At 41.3% G+C, this 15,975-nt stretch overlaps 2 protein-coding genes across 3 annotated transcripts; both read left to right on the forward strand.

The window, feature by feature from the left end:
- The first annotated feature begins 438 nt into the window (after positions 1 to 438).
- On the forward strand, positions 439 to 9,857 carry LOC306716048 (ras association domain-containing protein 1-like). 2 transcript variants are annotated; one of them, XM_079186596.1, is made up of 7 exons: positions 439 to 592; positions 1,831 to 2,186; positions 3,322 to 3,446; positions 8,905 to 9,009; positions 9,099 to 9,384; positions 9,497 to 9,612; positions 9,701 to 9,857. In XM_079186596.1, the coding sequence occupies exons 2-7, from the start codon at positions 1,865 to 1,867 to the stop codon at positions 9,845 to 9,847; spliced, it is 1,101 nt and encodes a 366-aa protein (XP_079042722.1). In that variant the 5' UTR covers positions 439 to 592; positions 1,831 to 1,864; the 3' UTR covers positions 9,848 to 9,857. The 2 variants fall into 2 exon arrangements, with proteins under 2 accessions (XP_079042722.1, XP_079042721.1); XM_079186595.1 differs by lacking the exons at positions 439 to 592; positions 1,831 to 2,186; positions 3,322 to 3,446 and adding an exon at positions 6,440 to 6,922.
- A 1,268-nt stretch (positions 9,858 to 11,125) lies between these two features.
- On the forward strand, positions 11,126 to 13,440 carry tusc2a (tumor suppressor 2, mitochondrial calcium regulator a). The gene is made up of 4 exons (XM_079186597.1): positions 11,126 to 11,225; positions 11,959 to 12,196; positions 12,393 to 12,513; positions 12,612 to 13,440. Exons 2-4 carry the CDS (start codon positions 12,048 to 12,050, stop codon positions 12,693 to 12,695), a joined length of 354 nt encoding a protein of 117 aa, XP_079042723.1. The 5' UTR covers positions 11,126 to 11,225; positions 11,959 to 12,047; the 3' UTR covers positions 12,696 to 13,440.
- The last annotated feature ends 2,535 nt before the right edge of the window (positions 13,441 to 15,975 follow it).

Genomic DNA, 15,975 nt, shown 5'->3' on the forward strand with positions numbered 1-15,975 from the left:
TTTATGTTCAGACTTCACTCTGAATGTTGGATTGTTGGAAATGTCAAGATTGGCTGCAGATTTAAGCCGTATACATATTTATAGTTTGATGCATAAATACGGTATATAATAGGCTATATCTTTTAGATTTCCACTGTTGTAAATGAAACCCAGATCCATCACAGCTGGAGACAGTGGTTGCAGGGGTGGGGGACTTTGCACGCCCACTCAGCGGAGCTCCGGACTCAGAAGCACCCCCTATGTGAAAACATGCCGGATGTCGGTGCAGCTCATGATCATCTTACTCTCCGTTTTTCATGATAAACTGCTTCCTCCTTCAACACGCTCTCACGAATAGACGAAAGATGCTCCGTGTCTTGAGAAGTGCTCAGATTCCGCCTTCACACTGATGTTACAGAGACGAGTTGGCGCTCCGTCGCCGCTGGAACCGGCCGGTAAGATGAGTGGTTTATTTCCAGAGATGTAGCCGCGGCTGCACACCTCCGTTACTTGGAAACCGTCAGAGATTTTGCTGCGGAAAGTTTTTCTCTTCGGATGGAAGAAGTTTTGAGACAAAGCGGTTTCCACAGGGCTGTTTTTCTGCACTGTGTCGGTGAGTCAGACTGAAGATTCACTTTGGAGTTGTTGATTTAATTTACCAAGCAGCTGTTTGTTTGGGACTGAACATTTGAGTTTTCATCCTCCGAGCACTCATAATTGCATTGTTTTACTTACAGGAATTACGAGGCTATACTCATGTTTTGTAAAACGGAGAGAAGGCCACATCTGATACATTAACATGTTAAAGTAGTTTGTTTTACATGAGGCTGTTATGGCTACTTTAATACTCTGCTTTAGTCATGGTGGTTTAGCAGACCGTCAAATATGAATTACCCCATTTCTATAGAGGAGGCCTGTTATGTATGAGAAACCAACGTGTCATTTTCAAAATATGGTTACTAAACCACCATATACAAAATAGTATGTATGAAATCTGCTGTTTGAAAACGGCCTAAACTAAACAAATATGACATAAAAGGCCACTTATGTAACTAAATACATTTACTCTATCAATGTAACGTTACTTAAGTACAGTTTAGTATTTCCATCATATGCTACTATATTTATCCTATACTACATTACATTACATTAGAGTGAAATATTGTACTTTTTGCTCTACTGCATTTACTTGACAGCTGTATTGAATATGATTGGTTTATAAAATATACAGTATTGATACAAATGACTCTGCCTAACAGTATACATTTGTTGAAATCTCCACCTTAACAGGCTTTAACGTTAAAATGCTGTTTACACCTTAAAGCATCAGCAATAATAATCCAATAATATAATATGTTAAAAGTACCTTTACTTTTGATGCCTTAAGTACATGTAACCGTTATACCTCTGTACTTTTACTAAAGTAAAGATCTTAATACAGCACTTGCAATTAGGTATTTTTAAATTGTGGTATTGCTACATTTACTACAGGATCTGAATACTTCTGCTGGCACTGCATATATATATATATATTCCTGCCAGTACACATTAGCCAGTACTTGTGCTGATAGCCAAAAAGATATGACCAACTCCTCAGCATATATATATAATCCGGCACTTATTGATATTATGTCTCTTATCAAAGACAGACCTAAGAAAAAGTAATATTCACAAGGATTATCCTATCGTTTTTAAAGTAATAACACAGTCTTAAGTTTAGATTTCTTTCGATCTTAAATTGAGATAGAACCTTATAATTTCAAGATCACATTGTTTTAAGTTTAAGTTAAAATGTTGCCAAGTTGCCTTTGGCAGTACCGGTGTGTAATTGTATGTTCTTCTGTCTGTCAGTGATGGTGGAGGCAGCCGGGCTCTGAGTGACACGATGTCTTGGGGGGAGTTCATCGAGCTCCGTGACCTGAGGGCGGACAGAGAGCAGATAGAGCTGACACGTGGCACACTTTCGCCCTGCTCACCTCCACGCCTCGAGAGAGCCAACGCCCTGAGGATCAGCCCGGGGAAGGTGCCAGACCTGCTAAGCCGGGCGGGCATCATCAGAGTCCTGAGCAGCACCCAGGACCCTCAGGTCCCTGAGGAGAAGGGAGAGGGACACAACTTCCAGCCCTGCAGCCATTCTCAGCCCACATGGTGTGACCTGTGTGGAGACTTCATCTGGGGCCTTTACAAGCAGAGCCTGCGGTGTGTCAGTGAGTAGGCTGTTTGTGCGCCTCTGTGCATATACAGGAACAGAAGTGATAGCAAGACTGAGAGCAGAAGGAAAATGGGTCGAACGGGGAAAGATGTAGCCACCAATGTACAGTCGCAGGCCAAAATAACCCTTCAACACATAGAAATCTTAATCTTTGTCTGCTTGGTTGGCCATGCCATGCATTTTCTCCATGTCGTTCATTTGAAGTAGCAGAATCCAACATGCATGCAGTTGTTCGAGTGGTTTTGGTGGTGAGATCATTATCTAGGCCCAGAGTCCGATACAGACCTGTATGCTCTTCTTGCTGAAGACTCATCTTAGAGTTGCAATATTCTTGAACTTCCTTTTCATCAAATGAAACCCACTGAACTGTAGCTGTGGTTTATGTAAAGCATTTAATGTGCAGGGGAAAAAAAAGCTTCTTTACAGTTAAAACGCAGTTCAATCAAGTTAATTCATACAGAGTCTTTGCTAGAATTTGATATAAATTTATAAAACATCCGATATTTTGTCTTGATCTGAGTATTGTATAATTTAGCTCTGTTATTTCACAGCTTTACTCAACAGATGCAGGTTTGCTAATCAGGGTCAAGACAGGTGTTTGCTATTTATTTATACTCAGTGGCCATTTAATCATGTACACCTGCACAATCTAATGCAATCCAATACAACTGGTCCACCATAAAGTCTTTTAGGATGTATATAATGTTCAGTTCTTGGTGACATTGTCAGAAATGTGTAATTTTGATTAGATAGTATGTTTATCATTGAGGTCATTGTATATAAAGGTGGTGTTGAACTGAGCTGCATTATATTCAGTGGTGTTTCTGCAAATTAAAAGGGGAAAAAGTAGATACACCTCTCAATACAATGTTGTCCGGTACAACACCACCTTTAACTACGACCTCAATAATAAACACACGTTTGAATTTACTAATTTCCAACCATGCCAATGGAAATGCATCGGAAAGCAAACTTAAAGGTACTGCAATGACCAGAAATGGCCAGAGGAGGACATCTCCTATTGATAATTGTTCTCTACACCATAATCTCACGCGTGTTTACAGTTTATGTCATGTGTATTTATGTGTTTGGCAGCGTCTGTGTAAACCCGTGACTTTCTACACTTACAGATTGTAGATTCACGTGCCACTACCGCTGCCGTGCTCTGATCCGGCTGGACTGCAGCTGGGACCGAGGCTCCGTGGCTGAGCACACATTGGTAGTGGAGCACACCATAGAAACAGACACCAATGTGGTAAGGACCTTTTGTATTTGGCATTATGACCGGCCTAGTATTCCCTGGTTGTTCATAAGCAGCCGTGCTCACAGTCAAAGAACATCAAGAAGTTATTGCCTCATTGTACCACTATGGTTACCATTAAAAATGAGACAATCAGTGAGGAAACTGGTAGCTTCTACCAGCCTCTACTTTGCGTGTTACATTACGTGCTACCTGGTTATTCTGCTGGACTGCTTTTAGGAACAAAATCACACGTTTAACGGACAGAAATGGGAACCGTTTTACATGGCAATAAAAACACGGCGTTAATCCAGTTCCACTTACTGCAAACTGTGGAACTTAGTTGTTGTTGAGAAACACAAAACGTTACAGGTAACAGATTTTTCACGATCTGGTTCACTTTATTTAAGTACTGCAGGGAAACATCTGTCTGCAGAGTCCCTGAGCCAGCTGTTACACCCATTGTTTTATACATTTAAGAAAACAAGCTCAACACTGTGATTTTTTTCAGCATGATGCACCATAAAATGTTTTCACTTTAATTTTAGAGTTTCATGTTTTAGTCCTGTCTTTGCTTTGTTTTTTATAAAGACATAACAAGTGCCAACAAACATAGTAATATACCCTATCCAGATAAACAGAGAGATGAAGTCAAGTCCTAATGGCTCTGCATCTTAAATCTTACCAGAAGAAGACTCCTCGCTGTGCTTCTCTGTACCACATTGTTATTTATGAAGAGGGGGGTCAAGGCTACAAGCCCATAGTCGTTCAAGGCAGCTGGGTTTGGTTTCTTGGTAACAGGTTGTATTCCCTCTCTATCCAACACATGGTGCTTATCAAAGGATGTCTGGAATGTAAAAACTTCAGCTGAGTGTATGAACAGTATGAAGACATTGCTGGATAGCGTCTTGGTGCTTGGCTTTTTGTGTGCATAAGGCCTTTTACACAACAGACGTTTTCACTTGACATAGCAGGAGAGCGTATAGGTGGATCTGCTAGACCATTGGTGATGGCGCTGTGATAGTGGTGTGTACCAGTAAGCAGTGAAAACTGTACCACAAAATCAGAGTTGGTTCAATCAGAGTTTAATGTGAGAACAGCAGGAAGATTTCTGGGTGTAGCAGTCCACATATGTGAACTCATAACTTCACACTAGGAGGCTCCAAAGTATTTGCTGCCAGTACACATGAGCCAGTACTTGTGCTGATAGCTTAAAAGATATGAGCAACTCTTCAGCATGTGAGACAAACACTGAGGATAGTTTACAAATGTCTTCACCAGTTGGACACGTATCCCATGGTTTTTATGTTCTCTGTGTTATTACTTGAACCAATTAAAAGTGTACGCTAGGGGCGGCATGTTCCAGATGAACAAAGGAGGATTGTTTATCTGTCTCAAAATCATAGCTTTAAATGCAGAAATTAAAGACAATTTTATCATCATACCTGATTATAATTTACTGTAGCCAGATTTTCACTACTAGGTTATAAACTTAGTACCGAGAACTCATCTTTAGTCATATTTTAGTATCAGTCCGCCTGATGTTTCACATAGCAGCATACTGAAAACTAGGGATTCATAGGTTTTTTTTAAGCTGAAATTTGTAACTTTACACACACTGAGACGCAGATGTGACCTGAGATGCCACAGTTATTAGATGCAAAAACGTATTTTCTATTGAGTACTGATCTGATACCAGAGCTGTCCTGTTCCCAAAGTTAAAATCTGTACATCTCACTCAGTGGGACTCATTTGACACATCTTTATTTTATTAACATGTTGTGTCACAAAAGAAAGATTGGCGGCTCGAATGTAACTGATTACGAAAACATAGGATTTTATGACACTGACAAAGAAACATTATTTATGTGGGATTGATAACAATCTGGAATATTGGATTGATGCATCCCTGTTATTAATCAATTCATCTGCAGAGCAGTTTCTCAATTATTTTATTAGTTTGTTTGTTTAATTATTTTTTTTAATAAAATGTAAGAACAAGCTGCCAAAACCTTTCATTTATAAAGATAAAAAACCCAGAGATATTTAGTTTTGAGCCACTTTCGTGTCAGTACGTGCCAACTCACACATTATTTGTTTTACCTTTATTCATAATTCAATTGAGAACCAGCCGACCTGGCCAAAAAGGCAGCAACAGGAAGCAAATCGTTACAAACGAATAAAACATGGAAAACATCTCAATCATACAAAAATAACAGCATCATAATATGTACAATATATATATATATGCGGCATAATGAAGGAGGGCATAATGAAGGATCCTGGTGAGTTGCATTATGGGAATTGTGGAATCCAGTGTTTGAAGCCTACTAGGCGCTGAAGGTTATGATATCTCGGCCTCCGCTGCTTTGATTCTGCTTCATTTTTGTCTTCCTCTTCCTCAAGTTTCTTGGTTGTATGGAAGTCAATGGAGAAATCCTAATTTTCTATTGATCGACTCGTCGATTCAATGACAAACTGTTTCAGTGCAACTGAAAATATCACACCCATATCAATAAAGTGTCTATGTTTGCATATGGTGGCATTTAGGGGGATTCGGGGAATCTCCCTCTTTCCCCCTGAGAGATAACATGGTTTCCGCTCAAGCTTTTCAAACTAAATAAGGAAAATGTCTCCTAACTTGGCAGTCTAACTTCAAGTATTGTATGTTTGGTGCCTATGAGTTCAACATATTTACTCACAGCTCATACATTGATGCATAAAAAGACTCGTTGACCATAGACTGTAGGACCAGACTGACCTATCATCACGTGACAAACTCCGCGGGGAGGGCGCAGCATCCGTGGGAGAGGCGGCAAAAAGAAGAGGGGAGGTGGATGGGGGGAGGTCAAGACTTTGGCATTTCCCCTCGCCGTCCAATGGCGACCGGCTATGATGGGTTTGTGTATTTTCCAAACCCAGCTCAACGGACCTGGGTGGGGCCTCGGCGAGGGGAAGTAACCGAGGCAGCAAGGGCGGGGGCCTGAATACATCCTGTTTCACACAGACCGAGTACAGTGGAAACGTGGCCGATTGAAGTTAGAGGAATACGAAGACAGTAGTATTTAGTCGATTTAGACTTGTTATCAAGGCGCAACCGAGATATCACGTCCTCTGAGAGATTAGTTAACCGTTGAAGTTACCCGTTAATTGCCGTTATTTAGAACATTTCAGCCGGACTTCTGTTCAACCAGGTTTTTGTGTTGAGCTAACTAAACGCGTGATTTACTTTCACACTTTTTAGTCGTCGTATCTAAAGTTCCCGGTTGTTGACCCTCGTGCTAAAGTTTTTTTGACCGGTAGTCAGCATGACAAACGCGGCTAGCAGCTCGGAGAAAACTCCGTCCTTCGAGATGACCTGGGGCAGCTCCACCAGCAGCGGCTACTGCAGCGAGGAGGAGCCCGACTCTGAGTTCGAGCAGTACTTCACCGCCCGGACGTCATTCTTCCCCAAAACCAGGAAAGATAACGTTACTGCTAACGTAAAGCAGGTGAGAAGCCCGAAAAAAAGTTAACAATAAATAACGCTACGTTTCGATAAAAAAAAGTCCTCAATGTAAAAAGGAGAAGTGAGACCAGAGAGATGGGTGATGGGGTGGTTCCTCATAACTAACGTTTCGTTTGACAGCTGTTCTGCTTAAATTGAGCATTTTATCCACATGTTTAGCAGTCAAATGCAACTGTGTGTTGCTCAAGGGCACTCCAGCAGAGAGGATGCTTGCCAAGTGAGCTTGCAGTTTAAAGGGTGGAGCTGAGGTTCCTCCAGTTTTGAGTAAATAGACTTGAGACTTATAACACACATTTGATTGAGAACCTATAATAAAAGGCATGTCAGCACTGGTGGAATAACCACAATCCAGCAGTGCAACTTTTTAATTGTAACAAGCACAGACCCACAGCTGAACTCTTGCAGAGAACAACTCGACTGTCATGTTTTGTGACGCACGCCGGCTTCTCTGGTTTCCAGCCCAACTCCCACCATTCATTGACTATTCAGGTTTCTCATACTTATTTCCCAATCACTGATGATTCATGTGTTGTTTTGGGTTTGTTCATTTTCTGTTCCTTTGGTCACCCACGCCCACTAAAGGTCTCAGCTGTCTTTATTGAAAAGCAGACGCTGTTTATTGTAAAACTCAGTGACATTCGCCCTTTTTTTGTGTCTCTGTGCAGAAGCCATTTTTGATTCACGTTGTTGCCACTGTTTGATAGGACACTCCTTTTGTGGACATGTGGGAATGCAGTCGTTTCCTCCTCCTGTTACCATATTGCAAAGCTCAACATGGCCCACTTTATTGATTTATTGACTTGTTAACGGCAGCATATTAACTCTACAGTCTTTCAATCTGCGTAAGGATCCCCACCATTGATCTTCTTCTGCTCTACGTCGATTTATAAGCTCCCCAGCCCTTTTAAAGCTTGCTACTTTGCCTGGTTTGTGTTCATTAACCCATAATAATGAAAATAGAGAGAGGCAAGGCAGAGTTAGATACATTTTAACAATATTTTGAAGAAGAGGAAAAAAAAGCTCCATTAATGTAGAAATGCTTGTTTGTAATAATGGAGAACAAGTATCAATGCAGTGTCCACAGATACTGGATATGGATTTTACTCCTCAGTAAACCCCCTGCTCTCATGGAATGAGCTGGAGCACAGTATGGAAAATACATTTGTGCTGCCTCGCACTTCTGTTGCATTTTCTTACTATACAGGAAATACCAGTTGGTCATTTTACTCAGGAAAAGCCCTAATTGAGCTAATGGTCAAATGTGCATGACTGAGACATGACTGAGACGGTGCGGTTGATGAGGCAGCTGACTTCACAGGATGTGTCTGTAAAACAAGGGGGGGCTTTGTCTCTCCCACTTGTGAGAGCCGGAGAGAAGAGAGGCTATTTTTACATGAATACCCAGTCGAAGAATGCGATGCAGAACCGTTGGTCGCACTCATTACAAACAGCTGCAAGTTGCACACACCCCTCCTTCCTCTAACCCCTCCTGGGCCGAGCAATCGGAGGGGTAGTACAGGATTGGGCAGCGCTGACATCATCGTTTTTGCCTTTGCTGCGTTGTCAGGAAGTTGAGTCTGATGCAACTGGTGCTCACTGTTAGAAATAACGGGGGCTTAACAGGAAGTCAATTAACTACAGCTTTACTAAAGTTTGTCCATTTGTAATTCTCTTCTGAACAATATTAGTTTTGGAAGAGGAACTTATTTAAATCATCGCCCTAATGTTCTCAATTCCTGAAAACTTAATTTTCAACACACCGTATATGTTTTTAGGATTGGTACAAAAATGTAAGTTGACAATTTTTAAGAATGTAATGCACAACTAAACCGTGTCCAGTGTCCATTCATGTACCGGTGCATTGTGGGTGTTGTGTGCAGCTCTTTCTCTGGGTCCTGCTGTGGTTTGGAGATGAGCCCTGCCACCTGGTGGTTTGACACTGTAACTCCTCACTGTCTCCTCCAGGATGAACAAATTCAATGGGGAAAGCAGGAGTTGACCACTGCAGATATTCAGCAGAAGGTGAAGGAATACAACGCTCAAATCAACAGCAATCTGTTCATGAACACGGTGAGCAGCGATGATTTTCAACAAACCCATGCATTTTTAAAAACGACAGGGTTTTTCATTCAGTGGAACATTTTTATTTTACTCAACAGAACAAGGATGGCTCCTACACTGGCTTTATAAAGGTGCAGTTCAAGTTGGCCCGTCCCGTGTCAGTTCCACCTCCAAAGAAAGGAGGTCACGATGCCGGAGGGAGGAAGGCTAGCGGAGTGAAGCGTCGCACCTCTTTCTACCTGCCAAAGGATGCGTCCAAGCATCTGCACATAAGCTCACGCACTTCTGCCCGTGAGGTCATCGAGGTTTTGTTGAAAAAGTTCACAGTGGTGGATAACCCTGGCAAGTTTGCTCTGTTTGAGCGTAGCGAGCGTCATGACCAAGGTAGCACTCCACTTCATTATGCTGACACATTTGACCTCCTGCAGTGTTTTTAAGTCAAAATGTGCATGCTTTACATTAAGTTGAGTTGGGGTTTTGTTTTCTGCTCTTTCAGTTTATGTTCGCAAGGTCTCCGATAATGAGAGTCCCCTCCGCCTGCGTCTGTGTGCTGGTCCCAATGAGAAAGTCCTCAGCTTTGTTCTGAAAGAGAATGAAACTGGAGAAGTCAATGTGAGTGTAACATGGATTTGAGAATAAGGGCCAAACCCTGTGGTAAGTTTATAAAGTGTACTAATTACATTTTTTAATCTTCTTACAGTGGCATGCCTTCTCCATGCCTGAGTTGAAGAACTTTGTGCGCATGTTGCAGCGTGAAGAGGAGGAGCACGTCAAGCAGATCGTGCAGCGGTACGCTCTGGCCCGTGCGAGGATGCGGGAGGCTCTGGCCGGCTCGACCCCCGGCTGAGATGACTCTGCGCTCGGGGTTGAACGTGCACCTCTTGGCTGGACAATTGCCTGAAGATGACCAGTCATCGCTGCATCCAAAGATCCCAGATAATACAACTCTAAACGCCTCTTGGGTGAACGAGAGAGTGAGACAGGGCGCAAGACAATGAGAGCGAGCGAGAGAGAGAGAGAGCTAGCGCGAATGTGCGTGTGAAATGATGCGAGAGATGAGAAGTGCCTTACACCTGGAGAGTCTGATGTGCCTGAGAGAATTGAGTTGAGAGAAACGACACTGGCAGATGAGACCGTGATGTCTGATAATCCTGTGTACCTCAGCTGTGTAACTTTAACTTTTAAAAAAAATGTCAGGGATGGTTTTTAGCATTTTTGGGTTTAAAAATATGGTTAATTTACATTTGTAGATGCAGTGCTAAAGTCAAGCCCCATATTGTAATTGAGCCGATAATCACACGTCTGGAAGTTGCATTCCTTTTTATTTTTCCAGATTACAAAATTGGCGACATGTCCAATCATGACATTACTGCCGAGTTCAGATAAACTTAATCTGGTCTTTGAACAACCTACCATGAAAACCATCAACTCCCATTATGACATTTGGAAAAGTTAAATACACATTTGTTGCTGAAGAGTATTTGGATTTTCATTTGACCCAGTCTCAAAAACCTGCCATGTCCTCTCGACACCCCTGATGGGTGCAACTCGTTGTTTTTTATTTTACGGTCAAATTGTGAATTTGACTGATGTATGGACATTTGTATGCAACTATGAATGTCAGAGAGCAGCGTCACTCTGGTTGACTGGAACCTTGAATGAATATTGGTATACATGTGTTTCACTGAAAGCTGTTTGTCATTCCTTCATATCTTTGTTTTTTTTCTGTCCTTTAAGAAAATGTTTGTCTTTAGTTCTTCGGTTCACTATCATTGTATCCGTCCATGCACATATTTACATGTTGAAGCTACAATTCACAATGTGACAAATGTGCACCGCGTTCAGTAAAAAAATTCCCAGTTCAAATAAGTTTCTGTATTTCTTGTATATCGTAAATAAACGTTGAAATATGTCCTTGTTAGATTTGGGTGATAAGCCCCAATATAGGACTATAAAATAGCCCAGCTCTCCACAAACAAAACCCTAACCCCCACATCGTAGACATATAGTTAAAAGCAATTTTTATCTCACCATCTTTTAGATTAACATCCCCGTCATGATGTTAAGTAGTAGAAAGTACAATGACTTCCGGTAACTGTCTCGGTACTGCCTGTCTGTCCGATCAGCTGATCTCCATCCTAAGGACCAAAACAGCTAACGCTAGCTTAACGTAGCCGGGGGTAAAAGTTATGAAAGAACATGACGATTTAATACGGTATTATAAGGTAGGATGTTGTCAATATTTTGTTTTTGCGTTTGGTGGTCTATGTCGAATATGATGTAGTGTTTGTTTAGGAGACATGTCGCGGTGTTGTCTGGCTCGTTAACGTTTAGCTTGTGTAGCTAACCTGCGTCAGTGTCAGAAGCTAACAGGCTAACTCACCTAAATGTGCAGGTGCCGTTAGCTACAGCTAGCTACATGTTATTAGCTACATTGGCCCAATACTACGGTGGCGCTTTATGGGGCATGTTCTGGGCGTTACGTTTAAAATTACGGTTGTTTTTACCCCGTAATATGGCAATGTAACTAAGGTTAAGAATGAATTTGCTCGCGTTTAGGATTATATGGCTGTGTGTGTTAGCTTCCTGTGAAGCTAGCATAACGTAAATGTTACAATACAACGTTAGCTTCGACATTGTCTCGTTTAGTGAACTGATATTTTTAATAGTAATTTCGTATATTTTAAGCTCGACAACCGTTCTTGTGTGAGCATCTTTTGATTCAATGCGTTTCTGAATCAAGTTTTGACTCCTTACAGGGTAAAATAATCATGCATCACATTGATAATAGCTGTGCATTAAATCTAGTGTATCATAGTGAATCAGCAATACAGTATTTGATCCACCTAGTCAAAAGTCACTTGCTAAACGAAGAGTTACACAAGTAGTCACGCAGCTACCTGAACACCAGTTAGAGAAAGTCAAGTCTGATGTGTGTGTGTGTGTGTTTCTTCTCAGATCCTGGCTTTGATGAGGAATTGAGAGCGTCTGGCCACCAACCAGATTGAAAGCATTAACTGGAGACTAACTATGTCTTATCTCTGAGAATGGGAGGAAGTGGATCCAAAGCCAAAGGTGTCTGGCCTTTCTCAGGCAGTGGAGCTGGAGGGGATTCAGCCGGTGATGGGAACGAGCAGTCTGTGGCCCGCCTCAAAGGTTCCAGAAATGCCACACCATTTGTTTTTACCAGGAGGAGGTAAATAATACATGATTGGAAAATGGTAACGGTTCGCTTCACCCAAATAACAATTAATTTTGTTAAGTAATCCTAGAGGAGGTTGTTTTTTTTGGGGGTAAACTGAGCATATAATTGTCACTTAAATGTGATCTGTTGCAAGTTTCTATCTCCTGACTTGTAGTTTTAGACTGATGTTGACTTGCTGTGTTGGCAGTTCTTTGTACTATGACGAGGACGGCGACCTTGCTCATGAGTTCTACGAAGAGACTGTGGTGACAAAAAACGGCAGAAAAAAGTCCAAGTTGAAGAGGATTCAAAAAAATCTGATTCCACAGGTGAGCCAGGGACACATTTTGGCAATGCTGATCTGAGTGAAGCATGTTCTGAATGATTTGTCGATTTGAATATTTATGCACTTCTTTTTTTTTTTTAGGGAATTGTGAAGCTTGACCACCCCTGTATACATGTAGATTTCCCCATCGTCCTCAGTGAGGTGGGAAAAGTTGCACTGGACTGATCTACTATGAAGTGCAGCAACAGGAACTCTTCCCGGAGCAACGTTTTGTCCCAGTGTCTGAGCATCAAAGTCAAGACTGGAGCCGTGGTCCGGAGAGCAAAAGGAAAATTCAAACTGTCGTCTAAAACTGATATATTGAATGAAATGTTATACATTTGAATTCAACTTCGGTCAGAGGGTTCCCTGTTCACAAAAATCCATATTTTGATATTCACAGAAGTAGTGTTGGTTCAGGTTGTGTGTCCACTACCCAGCTGATATGTAAGCAGTCTTAGAGAATACATCAGATCAAGATGAATTTCTCTTGTGAGTTCTTTTGCAGGGAAAAACATCGTTGATGTGAAAAAAGGCTTTAACGGTTTATGCCTTTTGTGAGACGTAGAGTGAAACTGTATGTGTTTGTATGTGTGCACTTAGGTTTGTTTGAATGTGTGTGTGTGTGTGTGTGTGTGTGTGTGTGTGTGTGTGTGTGTGTGTGTGTGTGTGTGTGTGTGTGTGTGTGTGTGTGTGTGTGTGTGTGTGAGACAGGAACGGAAGATTTAGTTACAGGGTAGAATAATGATGGATTGTGAAATGTATTATATATATAAATATATATATATATATATGGTCATGTTCTGTATTGTCACGTCTGAGTCTGTCTCAGTCACCGGAGCTCAGACCTGCACTAGTGAACATAATGTACTGTAAATAATATCAGATTTCTTAGTTGGAATTACTTGAATAAATGGTTTACTGAGCTGAATATCTGAACTTTTCTATTATGTTTGTTATGGCCTCCTATTACCATTGAGTAATGTAAAATAACACATTTTATTTCTTGGTCCCATACACGTCTTACTTTTAATGTTAACTGATGAAAAGGTTCTCAATTAAAGGAATTTTTAAAATGATCTTAGGTAAGGAGAGCATATTTCCTTTCTTGCCAAGAGTTAGATGAGAAGATGTATACTTCTCTTGGATTAAACCAACAAGATAAAACATGATAATTAGAGGGATCTACAGGTGCTGGTGTATTTTGTTACTTTTGAGTAGATCCACACAACCTGTTTCATCCTGTTTACAGTCTTCATGCTAAGCTAAGCTAGCTATTCATACTGAATGCACAGACATGAAAGTAGTACCAATCGTTTCATCTCTCAAAAGAAGTGAATACATGTTTTTTCCAAAATGAAGTAAGTACCAATCACCAGAAAGAACTGCCGTTTCAGAAGGAAAACTCATTGTGTGCTCAGTGCAATAATTTCAGTTTGCTGGAAGTGGATGGACTACAAAGTGGAGATTGCATTTAGTCAAGTGGTCACTTTTGAAAAATGTAGTCAGCAATTCCTGCACTTCCATGACGGCTGTAATTACAACCCTGATATCTCCAGTCTTATTTTTAGCCTTTCCTCATTGCTGTCTTTAATTTCCTTTGCGGCTGCTGTGTGCAACCAAAGCCAGATTTGATTTATTTATACCTAGTTATTATGCAAAAATGGAGATAATCTGCAGACATTACAAGACATTTACATTTCAACAACATGTAAGGTTTCCCACCTCTAGATGGCAGCAGAAATCTCCAACTGTACCAGCTCAAATGAATGTGTGACCATGTTTGTTGTGTCATACACTGTATGTTTACTCTCTTACCTCTAATGAGAATCCTGTGCAGTTAGACTCACCACAAAGGTGGAAGATTTAATTAAATGTTGCTTCATGGACACGCTGAAAGACTTAAATTGTTCCAGATGGCAGAATATGAAACTTTAACTGTAAATGTCAACATATTTCAGCATAGCTGACAAATCCCCGCAATAAAGGGGTAGGGCTTCCGTTGCAGACATTCTCTTCTGTCTGTAATTGTGTGGAATGTGGTTGGTGGGTGTGTTTTGGGGCCAAAGGTCAGTCGCTTTGATGTGCTTCCTCTCCACTGGTCTTTGATGTTTTGCTAAATGTCCAGCTTGTATTATAAGGATGAACCCCTTTCACATAAAGCCATAAAAAACAACTTGAATATGAATATGAAACCCTATAGCTCTGTTGATCTATACAATGTGTTCTGGGGTGTCTACAGGGTGTTTTATGAAAGGGTTACATTGTCCATGTGATAGTGGGCGGGAGAGATAGTCATTATAAATTATCAGCAGCCTTGAAAAAGAAGTAGAACATGCTTTGAATTACAAACGATAAAAGATATATATTGTTTTCTCAGGGATCACGTAACATACTGTATCTGTTTGAAGTAAAACAGCAGTGTAGCCTTTATTTTTTATCTCTTTTCACATTTGGATTATGTTACTGAGATATAGTGTGATCACACCCAGTGCATGTGACTAACAGAGTTGCTGAAAGAAAAGAAACAAGGATCTAGGAAAATGTATAGTAACATCCTGTGTTTCTAATCAATACATAAAGCCACATGAGCGACTTTTCCTCTCATACAAATTCAATATTTTGGATCTTGTTTTTGGCCAGTGCCATCAGGGCAAATGAGGTAGTAAACTTTTATTATCGCCTAACCCAAGAAATTCCTTATATCCCAGTTTACCAATGTATCGCAATGCATTGAGTGTTTGTGACGCAAAGTGAAGGTGGCCGGGTGTACTTCCAGTTTCCCTGCCATTGTGTTTTGCTTCCTGACGGTCGCTGAGTTCTGCTGATGTAAAGTTCAGGAGGCAGAGGTCAAAGGCAAGCTGAGACTAGGGAAAACCAAGCCGTTCCTTTGTTCCTTTCCCTCCCCTTTTCATTCACATGGGTTGTTCATGCTCTACATTTTCCTTAAACAAAACAGAGAGAGAGTAACTGATGACATGGCGAGGTGAGTCAGCAAAGCTTGGAAAACAAACAGCGGAACGGACTCTAACACAGGAAAACATCTCACTTCCAGGCCTTGACCTCACCCCACAATCATGTGCTCAGGGATCCGTCAGCTCACGAGTATCCGCAAAGAATAAGTCTGATTTTCAGAGTAACACCGTTCTTCAAAACGTTACCGACAGAAACACTTTTGACCGGTGTCCACACTCAGATTTTCTTCTTCCAATTCACACAAGAGTTTGAAAACCGGTGGGTTTATTTGGTTAATGTGTCAATGCGCGGCCACTACCCTCTCCTCCTATGGTCATCATCCCTCATGTCTAACCCCGGCTCTGCACCGTCCTATCTACTGTACTTGGCAACAGGATGGCATGTGGTACTTGGTTACTTCACTGAGCCATTGCCAGTGGCAGTCATCGCATGCCTCGGGCAGCAGGGACATCTGCATACCAGATGCCTTGTGCCCACTCTCTGATGTGTG

This window comes from Pholis gunnellus (assembly GCF_910591455.1).
Source record: "Pholis gunnellus genome assembly, chromosome: 3".
In the NCBI taxonomy this organism is placed as follows: Eukaryota; Metazoa; Chordata; class Actinopteri; order Perciformes; family Pholidae; genus Pholis; species Pholis gunnellus.

Coding starts and splice junctions, on each gene's coding strand:
- tusc2a (XM_079186597.1), top strand. CDS start 12,048: ATGGGAGGAAGTGGATCCAAAGCCAAAGGTGTCTGGCCTTTCTCAGGC. Junction 12,197..12,392: donor TTTGTTTTTACCAGGAGGAG/GTAAATAATACA, acceptor CTGTGTTGGCAG/TTCTTTGTACTATGACGAGG. Junction 12,514..12,611: donor AAAAAAATCTGATTCCACAG/GTGAGCCAGGGA, acceptor TTTTTTTTTTAG/GGAATTGTGAAGCTTGACCA.
- LOC306716048 (XM_079186596.1), top strand. CDS start 1,865: ATGTCTTGGGGGGAGTTCATCGAGCTCCGTGACCTGAGGGCGGACAGA. Junction 9,010..9,098: donor GCAATCTGTTCATGAACACG/GTGAGCAGCGAT, acceptor TTTACTCAACAG/AACAAGGATGGCTCCTACAC. Junction 9,613..9,700: donor ATGAAACTGGAGAAGTCAAT/GTGAGTGTAACA, acceptor ATCTTCTTACAG/TGGCATGCCTTCTCCATGCC.